Here is a 22,705-nt window from a genome sequence, read left to right as displayed (position 1 = left end):
TCTGCTTTCAATCCAAGTAGTATTCCTTTGGTGACCTGACTTTTGTCTCTGGACTCTTGAAGTTTCTCTTTATTCTACATATCAATAGTTTCATGACTCTGAGTCTATGCATAAATTTATCATTATTTATTTTGGCTGATAGTCAAGAGCCCTTTTGATATATGGACTTAATGTCTGTCTTCAATTCTGGAATATTCTCATATATAATCTCTTCAAAAATTGTTTCTTTGACACTCCTTTCATTCTCTTCTTTTGGAACTCTTCTTAGATGTATGTTGAAACCTGGCAATGTATTACCTTCCACATCTTTTTCATATTAAAAAATGTCTTTTTTTCTGTGTTCTGTTCGGGATGTACTATCTTTCAACTTCTAAAACCTTCTTCTGTAGTCCAAACTAGAGTTTATCCTGTCAAAATTTCTTGTTCTTTTCAGATGTAAGTTATTCCTTCATTTACCTGTTTGAGCATGCCAAATACTGTTTTTAAAACCTTTGTCACCAGGTGCACGGGTGGTTCAGTGGTAGAATGCTCACCTTCCATGAGACCCAGGTTCGATTCCTGGACCACGCACCTAAAGTCTTTGTCATCCCTTTTCAACATGAAAAAAGTTAGAATGGTCATTGCCCAAATATCCCCAAAAGTTGGGAGAAGGTTCAAAGGAGAAAGAGGAGTTGCAATAGTGAAGATAAGATTTAATAAATAAGCATAACTACTGAATCATTATAGTATTCTTTTTAGTCTCCACTGTCTTAGAGCAGCTAGAAGGAAATACCTGAAATTGTGGAATTGTAACCCACACATATTTTGAAATTTGTTCTGTAACTACTTGTTAAAATTAGAAATTTATCACTTTTTGGCATATATGTTATATTTCACAATAAAAAAAAATGTCTTTGTTGGGCATGCCAGGGTAGTTCAGTGGTAGAATTCTTGCCTGCCATGTGGGAGATCCATGTTTGATTCCAAGCCCATGTACTTCCCAAAACAAACAAGCAAACAAACAAACAAAAAACAAACAAAAATTCAACAAATGTGCCACAATAATGGGATAGTCACATGGAAAAAGAATGATATGTGATCCTGCCATATAGCCCACCAAAAAAAAAAAAAAAAAGTCTTTGTCAGACTGATTCATAAAATCAACTTTATTTTGAGTGAATTCAAGTTTTGATTACTCAATTTTATTTGCATTTTTCTTAGTATTCTATTTCATCATGAGTTTTGGAATTGTGGTTTTCAGACAAATTTTGAAAATTATGTTTTTTTCCTTCTTCACTATAAATGATTTCCATAAACCTACTGGTTTTTTTTTTTTTCATGGGCAGACCCCTGGAATCAAACCCAGATCCCTGGTATAGTAGACGAGAATTCTGCCACTGAGCACCGTCACACTGCCCACCTTGCTGGTTTTGAAGTTGCCTCTCCTTGCCCTTTTTCTTCCCCAGCTCAGTCCAGAACTAGAACTAGATCTCAAAGTGGTAATTTGAAGCTCCTGGATGGTGCCAGAAATGGCCAGTTGCCATGCAAACCGGTAGCTTGGCTGACCTCCAGGTCAGGGCCACACTGTGTCCTTCCCTTGCCTTAGGTCTGCAACTTGTTAAAGCCACGATCCCAAGGTTTGATACACACACATTTTTTTCAGCCTCCTTTGTTGAGCAATGGGAGTTTGGGGTGCTCCCTTGACACTTTCAAAGCTCTGATTTCATACCTTCACTTTCACTACACCACTGTCCTAACCACAGGGCCACTAGCACTTGTTTCTGGACCAGGAGCCAAATAGCCTCTGATTTCGGTCCTTCTTGTCAATTAGCTTTTCTGTTGCATTTGATCCACAGACCTTTTTTTTTAAAGTCAGAATTTGTCTCTTTAGTTTTCTATTCCTTACATTTACCTCTATCATTGCAACGTTTTTGGAGCAAGGTGAGTGAGTCACAGTTGATCTGAAGGCATAAATGACTTTATCACCTTCTCCACTGCCATAACTCTAGCTTTAGCCAGCGTCTTTGCTTGCCTACTCGACAGCGACAGCCTCCTAATTGGTCCCTCCGCCTCTGGACTTTCTTCCCTCCAAACCATCCTTCCCAGCACAGCCAGAGGGACTGTAATAAAATGTAATTCTGTTCATATCTCTGTCCTGCCTAAAGCCGTTACATGATTCACTATTGCCACAATCATTAGCATAAATAGAGGAAAGCATCAGTCCACCAGGGATAAAGAAGTTCAAGATGCTGGCTTTTATTGCTTACAGGCCAAAAAAACATTAATTTGTGTCTATGATTATTTATTTATTTTTGTATGCTGTATGGCAGGATCTCATTTCATTAGTTTTCCATGAGAGCATTCCGTTATTGCAGCATCATTTGTTGAATTTTTGTTTGTTTGTTGGGAAGTGCATGGACAGGGAATTAAACCCTGGTCTCCCGCATGACCGGCGAGAATTCTACTGCTGAACTACCCTTGCACCCTTCCATGTCTATAGTTGTTTAAGATAGACAAATTCTCCAAAGCATGAAAATACGTCTTCAATGGAATGACCTTAGAACAAGAAAACACATTCAGAAATGTTTTCTAGATCCCTTATAGAGCCGATGCCTTCTTAGAACATGTAGCAGTCATTTAGAAATCAAAGTCTAGTGTGAAATCAGGACAAACAGCTGGATCACAACAGAAGCCTTCAAATGTCCATTCAATACTTGAATTTTTCCTATTTGCAGGCATTGTGGGTTAAACAGAATGTGCAAGAAATACATTCTACTTTGAAGGAGCTTCCAAGATAGTAGGCAAGATGACTCATTTACAATTAGTACCAAAATTATATGTTGTAAACAAAATGGCATAACAGAAAGAAGAGTTCCTGGAAAGCTGATGTGATTAGGAAAGGTTTGTGGAGGACATCATGATATTTGTGCTGAATTTTAGTAGTATAATTTTAATACCTAGAGATGGTGTAAGGAGAAAGTGCTTTTAAGTTATGTTCTTTAATGTCAGTCAAAATTCCGTCTTGAAGCCTAACCCTCCTAACCAGCCCCTCTGGAAAATAAGCTGAATTCCATCTACCATCGACGTTAATGCTGGAAAATTTGAGTCAACTTGACATTAACTGCTACGACTTTTAAGGCACAAAATCTGTGAGAAGACAATATTTTACATTCCTTCATTATTTCTAGCACTAGTATGAAGGGGTTAAATAATCATTTGCTTTTACTGCCTTTGTAAGGCAGAGGGGGAAGTCTGCTTCACAGAGATGTTAGTGAGCAATAGCTAATTAAAATCGCAGTCTAACCAAAACTGACATGCCAGTAAAGCTTTCGGCCTTGTATTATGATGTCTTCACAGTGATGCCTCTGGGTTCTATTATGATTACAGACATTGCTCAGCCAGCTTCTCCAGTTGCAAATAAATTCTAGAATCTAAAAACTTTTGATATTCATTTGGGGGGACAGAGAGGGAACCGTTTACATTCTCCGCTTCCGGCAACGCAACCTTAAATTTGGGTTTCAAGTCAAGGTGACGGACTGGACGTGGTTTTATCCTAAATCTCGTGCATCTACCGGTTCCATCTTAAAAAAACGAAGGGTTTCTGTCTGAAACGTGGTCCAAATTATTTCCAAGCACTCTTAACCAGAAATGTACGTCAGAATGACTGGAAGAAGCTTATAACAATATATATTCCTCGCCAACACCCTGGGGTAGGGCATAGCCTTGTCACATTTGGAGACGCGCCCCAACTAGACAGGGTCCATTGGGCGCTAGGAGAGGGAGCGTGTACACGAGGAAGTCAGAAGGGCCCCTTTTTTCACTCAAGGTCCACCGACCAGCTAAGGAATCAGGTTCGATAGCCCAGCCCACCCCCTTGAGCCTCGTTCCGCAAGTCATCCCCGCCTTCATCAATCCAGGTGAGTCCCTCTAAGGCACGACGGCGCCCCCCCCCCATCGCCGCCACCTGCCCTGCACACCTGCGCGCCCACGCCCCACCAGACGGCCACGTGCCGTGGGCGGAGCCGACCGCGGGCCCCGCCCCACAGTTAGCCCGGGGGCGGGCGCGGGGGAGGGGGCGAGGGGGAGAGGGCCTGGGGTGCGGGTGGGGGCGGGACCAAGCTGGACACGGCGAGGGGCGGAGTCTCGGCGGCGCCTCCGCCTTTCGCTTACAGCGCTTCTTTGGCGGCGGAGGAGCAGGCGGAGGAGCAGACCGAGGAGCCGCCGGGCACGCCCGAGCCGCCGCCCCCGGGGGTTAGGGTCTCCGGGAGGCCGAGGGGCGCTGGGTGCGGCCGCCGGCGGCAGAACATGGCGCCGTGGACGTTCTGGCGCTGCTGCCAGCGCGCGGTGGGCTGGGTGCCGGTGCTCTTCATCGCCTTCGTGGTGGTCTGGTCCTACTACGCGTACGTGGTGGAGCTGTGCGTGTGTGAGTACCGGGCGGCGCCGGGGACCGCGGCGGGCCGGGGCCGGGGGCCGGGGGCCGGGGGCAGGGCCTGGACGTCGGGCGGGACGGGGCGCCGGCTGGGCGGCGGCTCGGGGAGCCAGGCCGGGCCTCTGCGGTCTGCGGCCGCCGCCTGGTCGCGGGCCTGCGCCGGGTCGCCGCGCCTCAGGAACCCGGGGTGGGTGCGAGGCCCGCCCAGACGCGGGTCTGAAGGGTGCTGGGCCTCGGGGTCGCCGCGACCTGAGCTTCCTGGGTGGCCGGAGGGCGCTTCTTCGCCGCCTTTGTTAGGCCCGCGCAGCGCGCGAGGGCTGCGGGCCGCGGGGCCTCGTCCCGGTGGGTGCTGGGGGCGCCCCGAGCGGACCCGCCTCCTCCCGGGGCCCCGGGGCGGGATGGGGTGTCGGAAAGCGGGGCGTTGATCGCTTCCTGGTTTCCGCGGGGAAGCGGTGACGTTCCTCATTCTCCCCTAACGGGCGGTCAGGAAGGTTTTCTGCCAGCGGGAGTAGTCGAGCTTCGTAGAAAGTTGTTGTTTGCTTTTACCTTTCAGAATAAAGAAATCTGTTCTTTCTCGTTTTGCTTTTATTTTTGTTTTTATTTTTTTTTTGTCCCGGTCGGAACAGCGCGGATAGGAATGTCTCCTACCCGAAGACCAGGCCATTGCGGGTGGGAAGTCGGGGTGTCTTTCCGTGACCTCCTGTGCTGCAGGCAGTGTAGACGTAGGGTAAACATGGGCAGTTTTGGTGGCGCTTGACCCGTTTTAAAGTTCATTTCCTTCTAGCCTGAATCCTGTAACTTATGCAAAAGGTTGTTTTAAGACAGGATGGATGAGACAACACATAGCCCCATTATCTTTTTCTTGGTTACCTTAACTAAGGGAGGTCTGTTTGTACATTTGTACGAGTAGTTTCTCCTAAAGGCAGTGGAGGAAAGTTCCTAAATAGCGCAGGCAAAAAAAAAAAAAAAAAAAAAAAATACTTGGCCCAGAGTAGGCTTTCACTTATTTAAAGAAGTAGATTGTTTCTTTCTTATGGCAGAAATGAAGGTTTGCAAATTTATATATAAAATCCACCTCACTGGAAGTAATATTGAAGACAGAATTGAGTTTAACTTAAAAGTGATGGGTCTAAGATGGCCATTTCACGTAGGTGCTGAGCGGAGAGCTAAAAATCAAGTCGTTAGTGAAATTGGCCTTTGATTTTCTTCCCCCAACCTGATATTTAAACATGTAAATTTAGTTATAGTTGGATTGACCACCTTTTCCTCTTTGGTTAAGATGGTTATTTTGATGGACTGTGCTGATTGAGCTTTACCGGGTTTTATCAGAACCCCCGGTTGTGGTCATTTGCAGCTGTACCTCTTATTTGACTTGTACAGGGTCTTTGCATGGAAGGAGTCCCCTGATTTTACTTCTGAGGAACTTATATCTTGGGAGAGCTACGTGATTTTTCCAAGGGTGAATATGTCTTGTATCAGTTTTTGAATAGAGATAATAGTAGAGTGGGACTGTGAGTCTATATAGAATACTTCCCTGTGTCTCCTTCATAACTTCTTTAAATTTAGAATGAGCCAAGATATAAGTAACTTAAACATTCAGCACATTATCTTGACCTAATTGATTCTTAAGTGTTTTATTAATCTCAAAAGAACCAGCTTTTAAACATTTTTCTCTGTTGTTTTTCTGTTTTCCATCTTATTTGATGTCTGACCTTTATTATTTCCTTCTCTTTGCTTTGGGTTTAATTTGCTCTAGTTTTAATTTAATTTCTGGTTTCTTAATGTGGAAGCCGAGGGTTCATTGATTTGAACCCTCTTATCTTTATTTTTGGATGTTTAGTCCTATAAATTTATCTCTGAGTACAGCTTTAGCCACTTTTCACTTTTGATATGTTTTCATTTTCATTGGGTTCAAAATATTTTCTCATTTCGCTTTTGCTTTCTTTTTTGACCCATGGATTATTTAGAAGTATGTTATTTAGTTTCCAGTAATTTGGGATTGTCCAGAGACCTTTCTGTACTGATTTCAGATCCAGTTCCATTGTCTTCAGAAAACCTATCTTGTATGAACCAAATCCTTTTAAATATGTTGAGACTTGTGTTATGGTCTAGAATGAGGCCTCTCTTGGCAAATGTTCCATATGCACTTGAGAAAAATATATTCTGTATTCAGCAGTTTATTTTGCTGTTATGAGTTAGTGTCAGGTCACGTTGGTTGATAATATTGCTCACATTTTCTATACTCTTGCTGGTTTTCTGTCTATTGTTCTAGTGATTAATTATCGTGGGAGATATTATAATTGTGGATTTGTTCATTTTTGCTTGCAATTTGGTCACTTTTTTGCTTCATGTGTTTTGCAACTCTGTAATTAGGTATATAAAACATTTGGAATTATGTCCTCTTGATGATTATGAAATGACTTTATGCATCCACTGGTAATTTGTTTATTTTTGAAAGCGCTTCTCACCTTTCTTTTGATTAATGTTACAATGGTATGACTTCTTTTGTCCTTTTAATTTGTTTATATATTTATTTTTAACGTTTTTCTTGCAAGTAACAGATAATTGCTTTTCTGCCTTTCCTATCCATTCTAAAATTTTCTGCTTTTTAATAAGAAAGTTTTAACTGTTTACTGTTAATGTAATTACTGACATGGTTAAGTTTAACTCTATAATCTTGCTATATGTATCTGTCCCATCTGTTCTTTGTTCTGTTTTCCCTCTTTTTCTTTCTTTTTTTGGGTTACTTGATTTTTATTTTATCTCCTTTGTTTGCTTATTAGCTGTAACTTTTTGTTGTTTTAGTGGTTTTAGCCAGGGTTTTCTAGAGAAACAGAACCAATAGGAGAGATCTGTAAATAAGAGATTTATAGAGGTGTCTCACGCAACTATGGGAATGTAAGAGTCCAAAATCCATGGGGTAGGCTGTGAAACTGGCAACTTTGATGAAGGGTCTCGGTCGGAGACGGCTTGCTGGCTGAAGAAGCAGCAGTGAAAATTCTCTCTTCCCCCTTAGAAGTCTTCAACTGACTGGATCAAGTCCAGCTGATAAAATTATCTTCTTTGTTGGAGGTGCGCCCTTAGTTGATCATAGATTGATCAGCCACAGCTGCAGTCAGCTGACTGATGATTTATCAACCTTCTGGTTTATCAGCCACCCATGAAATATCCTTGCAGCAATGGTTAGGACAGTGCTTGTCTGACCAGACAACTGGACCTCTCGCCTGGCGAGGCTGACACCAGAACCTCACCATCACAGTGGTTCTTTAGGGTTTATAGCTGTAACAGTTTGGAAGGGTTGCCATAACAAAGTACCGTGAACTGGGTGGCTGAGAAACAGAAATTTATTCTCCCACAGTTCTGGAGATTGGACGTCTGAAATGAAAGTATCAGCAGGGCCATGCTCCCTCTGAATTCTCTAGAGAAGATTCTGTCCCAGGCATTCTAACTTCTGGTGGTTGTAGGCAATCCTTGGTGATCCTTGGCTTGTAGACATATCACTCTTACTCTCTGCCTTTATCTTCACATCTTGTTCTCTATGTCTGTTTCCGTGTCTCGTTTTCTTACAAGGGCCCACCCCATTCTCTTCTGAGTCAATTTAACTGATTGAATCTGCAGTGACCCTATTTCCAAAGAAGGTCACTTTCTAAAGTTGCAGGAATGACATGAATTTGGGGGGGGGGATATAATAAAATACTGTTACATATTTAACTTACCTTAATTTATCTTCAAGTGATATACTATTTTTTGTCTACCTTATAGAAACATACTCCCATTATGTTCTTTTCAACCTTTATTCTGTTGTCATACATTTTATATGTTATAAACCTAACATAATGTTGTTATTTTGTTTAGTCAAATACATGTATTTTTTACTTTTTTTTTGAAAGGAAAAGTTGTAGCTTTACAGATAAACATGCAAAAAACAAGGTTCCCATGTACATCTCACACACGTGGTTTTCCTATTATTGATATTTTACATTAATGTACATTTGTAACAATTGATGAAATACTATTACAAGTATACTATTATCTGTATAGAACATAGTTTATATGAGGGTTCATTGTATTGTATAGCCTCATGTTTGGTTTTTTTTTTTTTAGATTAAATGTTTTAATTATATAATGACCTCATTCCAAAGAGAGGATGCTGCTCGTTAATTTTTGTTCCACTGATTTAAGAGTTTTAATTCTTAGCATCTGTTATGGCCAAAGTGTGCTTTTTATTTCAACATATTTTATGGCATAAAGTAGTCATGCCATGTGTTACCTAGTATTATTACATAGTTCAGCTTTGTAAAAACAAAGATACACACACACACACTGCCACCCATTATACAGAGTAAGTGAAAGTGTTGAAATTTTTCTATGGTTTCATGTAATAGAAAGTCTTAATGTTGAAATATTATACTTCATTGACTACTACAGCTGGGTCTAAAAGTTTCTTTAAAAATACATTTTATAGAAATGTTTCAGTGCCACAATGAAGAAGTAACTATGGAATGATTGTTTTTATGCTGCTCACAAACTCAATAAACCTAAAAATATATGTCAAATAAGCAAATAAACAAAACTTTTTAGCCAGGCATTTTTTCATAATGCTACACAGATTAGGACTACTATGAGTTTAAATCATTAGAAATATTTTTTCTACACATGCTATGTTGGTTATATATTCATACTTTTGGTTGCATTAGTAGGAGAAATATTTAAAACTGACATTCAAGTGAGCAGTAACATTAATCTCAAAACGTCCTCAAATCATCATCTACTTGGTTTCCTGTTTTAAATATATTGCAATTAAGAACAGATTGGTAAGTTCTAGACTGATTCAGCATAAGCAGACAGCTGTTTGTGGATTCTTAATACAGAAATGATTCATGTTTATTTTTTAAACTTTTATTCTAATAGCATATATACTATGCTAAATTTTACCCTTTTAATCATAGTTTGTAATTGCATTCACAATGTTGTGCTACCACCACCACCACCACCAAAACTTTTCCGTAATACCCCATATAGAAACTCTGTACCTATGAGCATTAACTCTCCATTCACTGCCCCCACCACACCCCGGCTTCTGGTAATCTGTATATTCTAGTTTCTGACTCTCTGAATTTCCTTCTTTTAGTTGTTTCTTGTCGCTGAGCTCATACAGTGTTTCTTCTTTTGTGCCTGGCTTATTTCACTCAACATGATGTCTTCAAGGTTCATCCATGTTGTCACATGTATCCGAACTTCATTCCTTTTTAGGGCTGAATAATATTCCATTGTATGTATACGTTACGTTTTGTTTATCTTTTCACCTGTTGGTAGACACTTAGGTTGCTTTCATCTTTTGGCAACTGAGCAATGGCTCTATGAGCATCCCTGTGAAAATATTTGTTCAAGTCCCTGCTCTTAGCTCTTTTTGGTATATACTGTGAAGTGGAATTGCCAGCTCATGTGATAATTCTATTCTTAATTTTCTGAGGAACCACCATTGTGTTTTCCATGGCAGCTATACCACTTTATAGTCACACTGACAGTTAACAAATGTTCCTATTTCTCCACATCCTCTCCAACACTTGTAATTTTCCACTTTTTTAAAACAATAGCCATTGCAGTGGGTGTGAAATGCTATCTTATTGTGATTTTGATTTAATTATGTTGAACATATTTTCTTGCACTGTTTGCATATATTCTTTGAAGAAATGTTTAATCAAGTCTTTTGACCAATTTTAATTGGTGTATTTGTCTTTTGATTATTGAGTAGTAGGGTTTATTTAAAGATTCTGGATATCAACCCCTTATTGGATAAATAGTTTTCAAATATTTTCTCCAGTCTGTAGGTTGCCTTTAAAAAAACCCAGAATTTTTAAATTGTAAAATATGACATATATACAAAAGAAAGAAAGAAAAGAGCAATAATTTTCAAAGCACACTTCAACAAGTAGTTACAGTACAGATACTGGAATTTGTCATAGGCTGCTATTCTACCATCTCAGGCTTTTTCTTCTGGCTGCTCCCAAACACAGAAGCTTGACAGAATATAATGATTCAGCAGTCATTCTTGTTTGTTAAATCTTATTCTCTCTGTTATCCCTCCTCCTTCCCTGATCCCTCTCCCAGTGAATAGCGATCCTTGGGCAATGCCCATTCTAACTTCTCGTTGAGAAGGGGTGTAGACTAAAGAATAGGGGAATGTAATTATTTGATAATCTTGGAAAGACAGGTCCCTCTGGGTTTCAGGATTTATCTGAGCTAGGAACCCTCTGTCTGGGAATTATAGGTTCCAGGAAAGCAAACTTAGTGTATGATATCTTTATAGACTCTCAGTTCGAATCCTACATGTTCTCAGTAGTCAACAGGAGTGATACTGGTTGGGGTTTAGCAAACCATGGCAGTCGGTGCTATCTAATTGAAGCGTGCACAAGAGTTGCCTCCAGAATTGCCTCTCGACTCCACCCGATCTCAACCACCAACACTTCACCTTTTTGGGTGTCTTTTTTTTATGCATGGGCAGGCACCAGGAATTGAACCCGGGTCTCCAGCATGGCAGTTGAGAACTCTGCCTGCTGAACCACCGTGGCCCACCTTTTTTATTTTTTTCCTTAGGTGTCTTTTAATGCCTCTTTTTCTCTCCTTAGTCTGGAGGAATTATCAGTCCCATGGTGCCAGGGTTAGACCCATCCCTGGGAGCCATGCCCCGTACTGCCAGAGAGACATTCCCCCCCAACTTTGGACCTTCAAGGGGCTCCGCCAAAACCTCCCAAGTATCAGCTCACCACAATATGAGATGTATCTCAGCATTACAAGCTTTATAGAACTACAAGGCCTCATTATCATTCTGGACCCCAGGAGTCTGGTTCATTCAAATGAGCTATCCAGACAGGCTGATATAGGTTATGTGTTACAGAAAATTTAAGTTCTAGACATAATGGACATTTCTGCCTTTGGTCCCATATAGTAGGTGAAGATCTAGAGTACATACACTGTAGCTTTTACCCTGTACTCTGATTTACCTTAGACCCAACCAGATTGGCTTTGTTTTTAACTCTAATTGAGGCTTGATCTCCCCTTCGGTTACTTTATTATTATACATAGGTACACCAGCCTTCAGGGCTGCAATCCTCCATCTCTGGGCCCAGGTGTCACAGAGTTACTCAGAGTCCCAGGGAAATGCCAGCTGATACACATATAGCTCAGCATCCCAATATCCAGAATACATTTACAACTTCAGACTAAGTGTGGCTGCTATAGGAGCTTACAATCTAAAAGGCTCCAATTTTCTAATAAATGTTTTCTGAAAGAGACCTAAGCATGTTTGTCCTTTTGTCTCTGGGTAATTTTGTACAACACATTGTTCCCAAGGTTTATTCAGTTTGTTGCATGTCTTTGACATCCTTCATTTTTGGTTTTTTTTTTTTTTAATTTTTATTTTATCTTTTTTAAAGAAATGCTTTTATTGAGAAATCTTCACATATGCAGTCCATATATGGTATACAGTCAGTGGCTCACAATATCATCACATAGCTGTATATTCATCATCATGATCATGTTTAGAACATTTGCATCACTCTAGAAAAAGAAAAAGAAAAAAAACTCATGCCTCTTATACCCCTTTACCCCTCCCTCTCATTGACCACCAAGATCAGACACATGGTTTTCACAATCACATGGTCACTTTGTAAAAGCTCTATCATTATACAATCATCTTCAAGAATCAAGGCTACTGGAACACAGCTCTCAGCAATTTCAGGTACTTCCCTCTAGCCATTCCAATACACCATAAACTAAAAAGGGGTATCTATGTAATGCATAAGAATAACCTCCAGGGTAACCTTTCGACTTCCTTTGAAATCTATCAGCCACTGAAACTTCATTTTGTCTCATTTCTCTCTTCCCCCTTTTGGTCAAGAAGGCTTTCTCAAACCCATGATGTTAGGTCCAGGCTCACTCCCGAAGTTCTGTCCCACATTGCCAGGGAGATATACACCCCTACAAGTCACGTCCTACGTAGGAGGAAGAGCAGTGAATTTATATGCCAAGCTGGCTTAGAGAGAGAGGCCACATCTGAGCAACATAAATAAGAGGTTCTCTGGGGGTGACTTTTAGGTATAATTAGAAGTAGACGTAGCTTCTCCTTTGCAGGAATAAGTTTCATAAGGGTGAACCCCAAGATCAAGGGCTCAGCCTATTGAATTGCTTCCCCACTGCCTGCGAGAATATCAGAAATTCCCCAAATGGGGAAGTTGAATATTTCCTTCTTTCTTCTCAGATCCCCAAGGAGACTTTGTAAATACTTTTTTATTCTCTTCCTAAATTGCTCTGTCATATATTGGCATCCTTCATTTTTGTAACCATACAATATTCCATCATATAAATGTATCACAGTTCGCCATTGTGCTTCTCAGTTATTGTACCCTTCAGTTCCCTCCATTTATTGAACATCATGGATAATATCTAAAATAAACAAGCAGTGTCTTACATTATCCTCACTTGGTTGCACAATCAGCAGCACTCTCAATTTTAGACATTTTTCATTGACTTTACCAAAGTCATGATAGTGGAATCATGGAGTATATATCCTTTTGTGTCTGACTTATTTCACTCAGCTTATGTCCTAGGGTTCGTCCATGTGTCATATGCCTCAGGACCTTGTTTCATCTTGCTGGTGCATAGTATTCCATCATATATATATATACCATGTTTTGTTTATCCACTCTTCTCTTGATGGGCATTTGGATTGTCTCCATCTTTTGGCAGTTGTGAATAGTGCTGCTATGAACATCAGCATACTGTTGTCTGTTCATGTCACTGCTTTCAGTATATACTAAGTATTGGTATTGCAGGGTCATAGGGCAACTCAGTATTTAGTTTTCTGAGGAATCTCCAAACTGTCGTCCACAGCAGCTGCACCACTTTACATTCACACTAATAGTGAATAAGTGTTCCAATTTCTCTACTTTCTCTCTAACACTTGTAGTTTTCTGTTTGTTTAATAGCAACCATTCTTATAGGTGTGAGGTGGTATCTCATTGTCATCTTGATTTGCATTTCCCTTATGGCTAATGAAAAGGAGCATCTCTTCATGTGCTTTTTAGCCATCTATATTTACTCTTCAGAAAGTGTCTATTCATATCCTTAGCTCATTTTGTAATTGGGTTGTTGGTTCTTTTGTTTTTGAGCTGTATTATTTCTTTATGTACTCAGGATATCAAGCCTTTATACTATATGTGGTTTCCAAATATTTTCTCCCATTGAGTTGGCTGCCTCTTCACCTTTTCAAGGCACAGAAACTCTTGATCTTAAGGAGTTCCCATTAATCTATTTTTTTCTTTCACTACTTGTGCTTTAAGTATCAAGTTTAAGAAGCTACCTCCTATTACTAGACCTTGAAGGTGTTTCCCTGCATTTTCTTCTGGAAGTTTTATGGTACTGGCTCTTACATTTAGGTCTTTAATCCTTTTAGAATTAATTTTTTGTGTAGGGGACAAGGTAGGGGTCCTTTTTCATTCTTTTTGGCTATTGATACCCAATTCTCCCATGCCCATTTATTGAAAGACTATTCTGTCTCAATTCAGTGGATTTGGGGGCCTTATTGAAGATCAATTGTCCATAGATTTTTTTTTAACTTTTTTTATTAATTAAAAAAAATTGACATACAAAATATTAAGGTATCATTCCATTCTACATATACAATCAGTAATTCTTAATATCATCACATAGTTGCATATTCATCATTTCTTAGAACATTTGCATCGATTTAGAAAAAGAAATAAAAAGATAACAGAAAAAGAAATAAAATGATAAACAGAGAAAAAAAAAGATTATACATACCATACCCCTTACCCCTTGCTTTCATTTACCACTAGCATTTCGAACTAAATTTATTTTAACATTTGTTCCTCCTATTATTTATTTTTATTCCATATGTTCTACTCTTCTGTTGATATAGTAGATAAAAGGAGCATCAGACACAAGGTTTTCACATTCACAGAGTCTTATTGTGAAAGATATATCATTGTTCAATCATCATCAAGAAACATGGCTACTGGAACACAGCTCTACATTTTCAGGCAGTTCCCTCCAGCCTCTCTGCTACATCATGAACAACAAGGTGATACCTACTTAATGCATAAGAATAACCTCCAGGATAACCTCTCGACTCTGTTTGGAATCTCTCAGCCATTGACACTTAGTCTCATTTCACTCTTCCCCCTTTGGTCGAGAAGGTTCTCTCAATCCCTTGATGTTAATTCTCAGCTCCTTCTAGGGTTTTTCTCAGTCCCTTGATGCTGAGTCTCAGCTCATTCCAGGATCTCTGTCCCACGTTGCCAGGAAGGTCCACACCCCTGGGAGTCATGTCCCACGCAGACAGGGGGAGGGTGGTGAGACTGCTCGTCATGTTGGCTGGAGAGAGGAGCCACATCTGAGCAACAAAAGAGGCTCTCTTGGGGGTGACTCTTAGGCCTAAATTTTAAGTAGACTTGACCTATCCTTTGTGGGGTTACGTTTCATGTGAACAAACCCCAAGACTGGGGGTCAGCCTATAGCTTTGGTTGTCCACACTGCTTGTGAGAATATCAAGAATTCAACTTGGGGAAGATGAATTTCTCCCCACTCTCACCATTCCCCGAAGGGGGCTTGCAAACACTTTTCCAGTCACTGATCAAATCACTCTGGAATTCATCGGGGCATCACTCTGGACAAACCAACAAAATCTCATGTCCTACCTGAGATTCCAAGTACTTATGACATTCAATCAAACTATCTACATGAGTTATATTAGGAAATGCTCTAGTCAAAATATAAATTTTGTAACAAATAAACATTTTTTGCTTTAGTCTCACACATAAAGTGACGCTTTAAAGTATTAATTATCATCTATTTTCAGCACCCTGCAATAATGACATTCCTTTGTTCTTCCTCATGCCAAAACATTTTTAAAATTTGTACATTGTACATTTCACTATTATTATACACTCTAGGCATTCCCAGATTATACCATCTTGATCTTTGACATCTATCTTTCTTTCTGATTTCATTTATGTCCCCACCCCTCCTCCCTCTATCATTCTCACATGCAGCTTCATTCAGTCTTTTAACATAATTACATTACAGTTGGGTAGTATTGTGCTGTCCATTTCTGAGTTTTTATATTCAGTCCTGTTGCACAATCTGTATCCCTTCAGCTCCAATTACCCAATATCTCTCCCTATTTCTATGTCCTAATGGTCTCTGTTACCAAGGAAATATTCCAAGTTTATTCACTAATGTCAGTTCTTATCAGTGAGACCATACAGTATTTGTCCTTTTGTTTCTGGCTAATCACAGTCAGTATAATGTCCTTAAGGTCTATGCATATTGTTACATACTTCATAACTTTATTCTGTCTTACAGCTGCATAATATTCCATCTTATGTAAATGTCACAATTTGTTTAGTCAACTGTCTGTTGATGGACATTTTGGCTGTTTCCATCTCTTGGTAATTGTTGATAATGCTGCTATAAACATTGGTGTGTAAATGTCCATTTGTGTCCTTGGCCTCGTGTCCTTTGAGTAGAGACAGCATATAGATGGGTCCTGTTTTTTAATCCATTCTGCCAGACTATGTCTTTTGATTGGAGAGTTTAATCCATTAACATTCAGTGTTATTACTGCATGAGTAGTGCTTTCTTCTACTATTTTGCCTTCTGGATTTTATATGTCATATCTAATTTTCCTTCTTTTTACCTTTACTTATAGTCTTTCTTTCTACACTCTTCTCCACACCTCTCTCTTCTGTCTTCATATCTGTCTCTAGCGTTCCCTTTAGTATTCGCAGAGCTGGTCTCTTGGTCACAAATTCTCTCAGTGATTTTTTGTCTGAAAATGTTTTAATTTCTCCCTCATTTTTGAAGGACAGTTTTGCTGGATATAGAATTCTTGGTTGGCAGTTTTTCTCTTTTAATAATTTAAATATATTATCCCACTCTCTTCTCGCCTCCATGGTTTCTTCTGAGAGATCTGTGCATAGTCTTATTGGGCTTCCCTTGTATGTGATGAATTGCTTTTCTCTTGCTGCTTTCAAGATCCTCTCTTTCTCTTTGACCTCTGACATTCTGATTAGTAAATGTCTTGGAGTATGTCTATTTGGATCTATTCTCTTTGGGGTGCACTGCACTTCTTGGATCTGTAATTTTAAATCTTTCATAAGAGTTGGGAAATTTTCAGTGATAATTTCCTCCATTAGTTTTTCTCCTCCTTTTCCCTTCTCTTCTCCTTCTGGGACACCCACAACACGTATATTCGTGCACTTCATATTGTCTTTCAATTCCCTGAGTCCCTGCTCATATTTTTCCATTTTTTTCCCTGTAGTTTCTGTTTCTTGTCAGATTTCAGATGTTCCATCCTCCAGTTCAGAAATCCTATGTTCTGTCTCTCCAAATCTACCATTGTAGGTTTCCATTGTTTTTTTTCATCTCTTCTTCTGTGTCTTTCATTCCCATAAGTTCTGTGATTTGTTTTTTCAGACTTTCAGTTTCTTCTTTTTGTTCTTTCCTTGCCTTCTTTATATCCTCCCTCAGTTCATTGATTTGGTTTTTGACGGGGTTTTCCATGTCTGTTCATACATTCTGAATTAATTGTTTCAGCTGCTTTATGTCATTTGAATTGTTGGTTTGTTCCTTTGACTGGGCCATAACTTCAATTTTCCTAGTGTGATTTGGTTTTTTTTGCTGGTGTCTAGGCATTTAATTACCTTAATTAGTTTATTCTGGAGATTGCTTTCACTTCTTTTATCTAGGGTTTTCTTGCTGGATGAATTTGTTGTCTGTCTGTTTTTTGACATTCCGTTCAGCTTTATCTGGACCTTTAGCTTTAGTTTTGTTTAACAGAGGAGAATTTTTCAGTTCTTGTTTTCTTGTTTCTTGCCCTACTTGTGTGGTGCCTTTCCCACACACACACTAAGGAGGGTCTGCTTAAATATTATAGACCCCAGCCAGATTTTCCCAGACCAAATTGGCCTCCTATGAGGAGGAAAGAGTCACCTGTGTCGGTTTTCCCTGAGGGTGAGACCCAGCAGGTTGAAAGACTTCCCTGTGAAGTCTCTGGACTCTGTTTTTCTTATCCTGCCCAGTATGTGGCGCTTGTCTGACTGCAGGTCCCACCAGTACCTTTAACGTTGGCAGAGTCTCCCTGGGTTTTGGGGAGGGGCTCGCAGCCTGTCCAGCTGTTCCAGACTGGGATATGCTGTGTGTCTGGTCACTGATGTGGCCCCAGGAGCTGTTCTGTACTGTTTCTGGTTATTTAGTAGTTGTTCGGAGGACGAACTAAAACGCGCACATTGTTAAGCCGCCATCTTGACCCGGAAGTCTGTATTTCTTTTAACTGCCATGCTGGAGACCTGGATTCAATTCCTGGTGCCTGCTTGAGGCTTCACTTGAATCATCTTGCAGGCGATCCCACTAGTGCAATCATTTCTCCTTTCACTTCGGACTCGAGATGTGGTTCAGCCAGACTAGCTGGTCCTTCAACTGATCCAATGCACGTGGCCCAAGTACTCCATGAGCTTTATCTGTTCATAGATTTTGTGGTCCATCTCCATACTCTTGAGTTGATTCCAATGGTTGATACTTCTATGTTTGCATCAGTATCATGCTCTTTCAACCACTGTGGCTTTATAATCTTTAAAGTCAGGAAATGATAGTCCTCCCATTTTGTTCTCTTTTTGTACGATATCTTTAGCTATTCTGGATCTCTTTCCCTTCCAAATAAATTTGAAAACTGGTTTTTCCAGGTCTTTGAAGTAGGTAGTTGGGATTTTGATTAACATTGCATTGGATTTATAGATCAGTTTGGGTGGAATTTGCATTTTAGCAACATTCACCCTTCTTATCCATGGGCATGGAATGTTTCTCAGTCTATTTAGGTCGTTTTTTATTTCTTTAACAATGTTTTGTATTTTTCTGTGTACAAGTACTTGACCTCCCTGGTTAGGCTTATTCCTAGATACCTGATCCTTTTGGTCACTATTTTGAATGGAATTTTTTTCCTTAATAGTCTCCTCAGGTCATTGCTTGTGTATAGGAACATTACTGATTTTTGTACATTAATCTTATATCCCACCACTTTGCTGAATTTATTAGCTCAAGTAGATTTGTTGTAGATTTCTTAGGGTTTTCTAAGTATAGGATCATGTCGTCTGCAAATAATGAAAGTTTTAGTTCTTCCTTTCCAATTTGGATGCCTTTTATTTCTTTCCCCTGTCTAATTGCTCCAGCTAGGACTTCTAGCACAATGTTGAATAATAGTGATGACAGTTGGCATCCTTGTCTTGTTCTTGATCTTAGGGGGAATGCTTTTAGTCTCTTACCGTTGAGTATGATGCTGACTATGGCTTTTTCATATATGCCCTTTATGATACTGAGAAAGTTTCCTTTGATTACAGCCTTTTGAAGTGTTTTTATTAGGAAAGTAATGCTAGATTTTGTTGAGTGTTTTTTTAGTATCAGTCACTATGATCATGTGCTGTTTTCTTTTTGATTTGTTAATGTGCTGTATTACATTAACTGATTTTTTTGTGTTAAACTAACTACCCTTACGTTCTTGATATAAACCTAACTTGTACATAACACCTTGTTGTTCTCTTGCAATTTGAGAACTCTGTTCTTGTCCTTTGCATTTGACTGTTTGACTACTATCTGTCCAGTGTAGTTCTTTTCAGATTTACTATTTTAGGTTCACTGGGTTTCAGTACTTCTGACCTCATCTCTCCATTTTTGCCACTCTGCTTCAGCCACACAGGCCTCCTTGCTTTTCATCTAACAGGCCATGCATCCTCCTCCTGAGGATCTTTGCACTTCCTGTTCCATCTGCCTGGAATGCTTTCCTCCCACATTTCTTCATAGACGTTTCTGTTCAGTTATTTCTTGGACAGATTTTTCCTACCTTCCCATATAAAATAAATACTTCCTCTTTAACTCTCTGTCTCCTTACCCTTCTTTACTTTTCATAGCACTTAAACTACTACTTGACCTATACTTTTTGTTTGTGCTTCTTTCCTTAGTAATATGTTTTCCACTGTATTTCCAGACCTAAAATAGGGCCTAATGAAATATGCACTCAGTAATTATTTATTGAGTGAATGCATTGATTGTTCTGATGATTGTGGAAGGGAATTGGAATGTTTTCCATATTGTAAATAATTCACAATTTTTAATGCAGATACTCTCCTAACATTGTCTATTAATTAATTCATTCATTTAACAAGCAGTGATGGAGTGTTTACAGTGCCCTTGATGATGAGAATGCAAAGATGTGTAAATGTCCATGGTCAAATGCATTTGGTCTTCATGCAGCCATCCCCATCTTTAATATTTATGTTCATATGCATTTATAAGTTTTGAGAGAGCCTCTGTAATGAAATGTAACTCTGTTTAGCCTAGTGTTTTCTATTTTTTGTTTTAACAGTAGGATCCTTTTTTCATGAAACATCTATTTAAACGAAGTTCCAGTCGTGGTGGAATAGGGTATGGATGAGAGATTAGGACTGAAGGGACTGTACTTCTGATAAGAGTGCTATTACAATTGACATGAGGAATAATAGCTAATTCCTACCACTTGCCTTTTGTTCCTCATAAGAAACAGCTCAACTGCCTACAGGATAAGTAGGAAAAGTCATTTAATCTTTCCTCACTGCATTTCCCTCTGTTGTTTTTGTTTTTCCCATTAAGCAAAAGCCTCCTTCCTTCTGAAGCTTCCCTGATCCCAAGAGCCAAGGTAGAACTTGAGGGATTCTGACAGGGAAGGAGCCATTGATAATCTCAAAGCTGCACCTAGAGTTCAGACACCATTCACTAGGCAGGTGAGGAGATTGTCTTGAATTGTCAGGGAAAAAATGCTAATAATAGCTACCAATTGTATACCTACCGTGAGTCTAGCATTTAGTGTATTATGTCTTTTTAATTCTAACTTTTTACAAGTAAGATTTTTCAGCATTGTTTTATTGGTCTCTTAGCAAAGATTCATAACTAAGTATATTGTTGAAGGTCTTATAGTTACTACATTGAAGAAAATGTAATTGAAGCAAACAACATTAATTTGCTGGCTTTGTACTATATAATAAGGGCAATTATTCTCTGAAAACTACCCTCTATCATCATTATCATTTCTTATAGAAAAGAATGTTCTAATATAATCTCAGTGAAGACTTTAATTTTTAAAAATTTAATTAATGTAGTTCATGAAAAATTCTCTACTTTTTCTTTGTTTCTTGTTTCAGTGTGGTTTGGTTCATAGACTTGGATTTGGGCTTTAGCACACCTGTTCATCTCCTCACCTAGTTTCTCCCTGATCTACATAATCTCCATAACAAGTAGCCCTTCTTGCTTTCACTCTCCGTTTAGAGCCTCGAGCCTCAAGCCTCAGAGTACACTTTGGGAGCAAATGTTCCTAGTTGTAACATACAAAATTTTAGAATACAGGCTAAACATAAGATGATATAGTCTAAACTCTATGTGGAAGCACTGGAAAAAATGAAATTTGTCCGATAATGTTCTAATCTCTTCAATGAGCAACATTGAAAGAGCCCGGAATGGTCATGATCATCCAGAATACTCACTGAGTATTTACCGAGCACTAAGGATTGTGTTGTCCTGTCTGTATTATTTTAAACCTCCCATTAACTGTATGAAGGAAATACATGTTTTGTCCTCAACTTATACTCAAGAAATTAACTTGACTAATGGTGGCTGCCTCAATTCAGACCTTTTCACACATCCTTCTAAAAGCCATACAACTTAGATAAAAGCAAATAAAATCAGTCAGCCCAGGAGCTGAAAATGATTAGGACTAGAGGTGGCAGCCTTTAGAAGGTACCCCTTCTGGAAGCACCCTGAAAGCTAGACGTGTTTGGTGATAACTTATTAGTAAAGGAAAAGAAGGAAATGGTTAAAAGTAAGGAATAGCCTGAAGATGGATGGTATCTTCAGGATAAATAAAAAGGCACTATCCAACTAGAAAATAAACTGCTCTTCCCTGAAGCAGCAGGAGAAGGCTGTCAGTAGAAGAAATAAGAAATCAAATAAGCTATTCAAATATCCCTTTCTCCTATTGGACTACTTCCTAATGCCAGTCTGTGAAAATCCAACATAATTCAACATGAACAATAATTAAAACAGATCCACACATCCACACAAATTCCCTTGATTAAAAACCATAAAATGAGAATAAAAGATTTGAACAAACGAAAAGACAACAATGCAAACAAATACAACAAAGAAGAAACTATAATTCAATGCTCTAGCATAAATCAAATATAAATAGACAAGTGATTGCTGAATAAAAGAACCTACCAATCACAAATTCAAAAATCTCAACAGAAATAGTAAATGGGAACTATGCAAACTCAGGAAAGAAATGGAAAATAAGATAATTTGATAGTTAGGTTCAGGAATCAACTTGCCCAGGTGATGGTGCCCGATTGTCTGGTCAGGCAAGCACTGGCCTAACCATTACTGCAAGGATATTTTGTGTCTGGTTAAACCGGATGGCTGGTTTAATACATAATCAGTCAGTTGATTGCATCTGTGACTGATTACATCTGTGATCAATTTAGGGTGTGTCTTCCTCAACAAGATATTCCAGTCAGTTGGATTTAATGCAGTCGGTCGAAGACTTTTAAGGGAGAAGAGAGAATTTTTATCTCTTCTTCAGCCACCCAGCCTGCCTCATGGCCTGCCATGTGAATTTTGAACTGTTGCATCCCAACAGTTGTGTGAGACAATTTTATAAATCTCATATTTACAGCTATCTCTTGTTGGTTTTATTTCTCTGGAGAACCCTAACTAATACAAACAATATAGAAAACTACAAGATGCCCAAAGGAGAAGAGATACAACTGAAAGTACAGTGATGGGTAAAGGGGAAAAAATTGAAAGGTCCAAGAAATTGAAATTAAGGTAAAGGAAAAGGTAAAAAAGTTAGAGGTAAAAGTGATGGATATTATAGACAGGCGGAGAATTATTTCACAATATTCATACATCCAGGATGAAAACTCATTATTTCTATACATGCAAAAAAGATTTTTGCCCTAATTTAAAAATGGGCGAAAGAAATGGACACTTTTCCAAAGAGGAAGTAAAAATGGCTCAAAACCATATGAAAAGATGCTGAACTTCACTAGCTATTAGGGAAATGCAAATCAAAACCACAACAAGATATCATCTCACACTTACCACAATGGCCTTCCTTAATCAAAAAACCCAGAAAACTGCAAATGCTAGAGAGAATGTGGAGAAAGAGGTAGAGCTATTCACTGTTAGTGGGAATGT

At 39.2% G+C, this 22,705-nt stretch overlaps 1 protein-coding gene across 9 annotated transcripts in view; it reads left to right on the top strand.

Annotated features, from left to right (window-relative positions):
- The first annotated feature begins 3,409 nt into the window (after positions 1-3,409).
- The window catches only part of ZDHHC20 (zDHHC palmitoyltransferase 20), a 96,480-nt gene continuing 77,184 nt past the window's right edge, over positions 3,410-22,705 (top strand). For 5 of the 9 annotated variants that reach the window (XM_077158832.1, XM_077158830.1, XM_077158829.1 and 2 more), the window contains exon 1: positions 4,077-4,402. In XM_077158832.1, the coding sequence (XP_077014947.1) occupies positions 4,285-4,402 (118 nt within the window). In that variant the 5' untranslated portion in view covers positions 4,077-4,284. Of the gene's footprint in view, positions 3,630-3,722; positions 3,897-4,076; positions 4,403-22,705 lie in introns of those variants that run through there. The other 4 variants (XM_077158833.1, XM_077158835.1, XM_077158825.1 and 1 more) reach the window with 4 other exon arrangements.

This window comes from Tamandua tetradactyla, chromosome 4 (genome assembly GCF_023851605.1).
Source record: "Tamandua tetradactyla isolate mTamTet1 chromosome 4, mTamTet1.pri, whole genome shotgun sequence".
In the NCBI taxonomy this organism is placed as follows: domain Eukaryota; kingdom Metazoa; phylum Chordata; class Mammalia; order Pilosa; family Myrmecophagidae; genus Tamandua; species Tamandua tetradactyla.
Note: the sequence above shows the minus strand (reverse complement) of the source record. Positions and strands in the feature narration are given on the sequence as shown.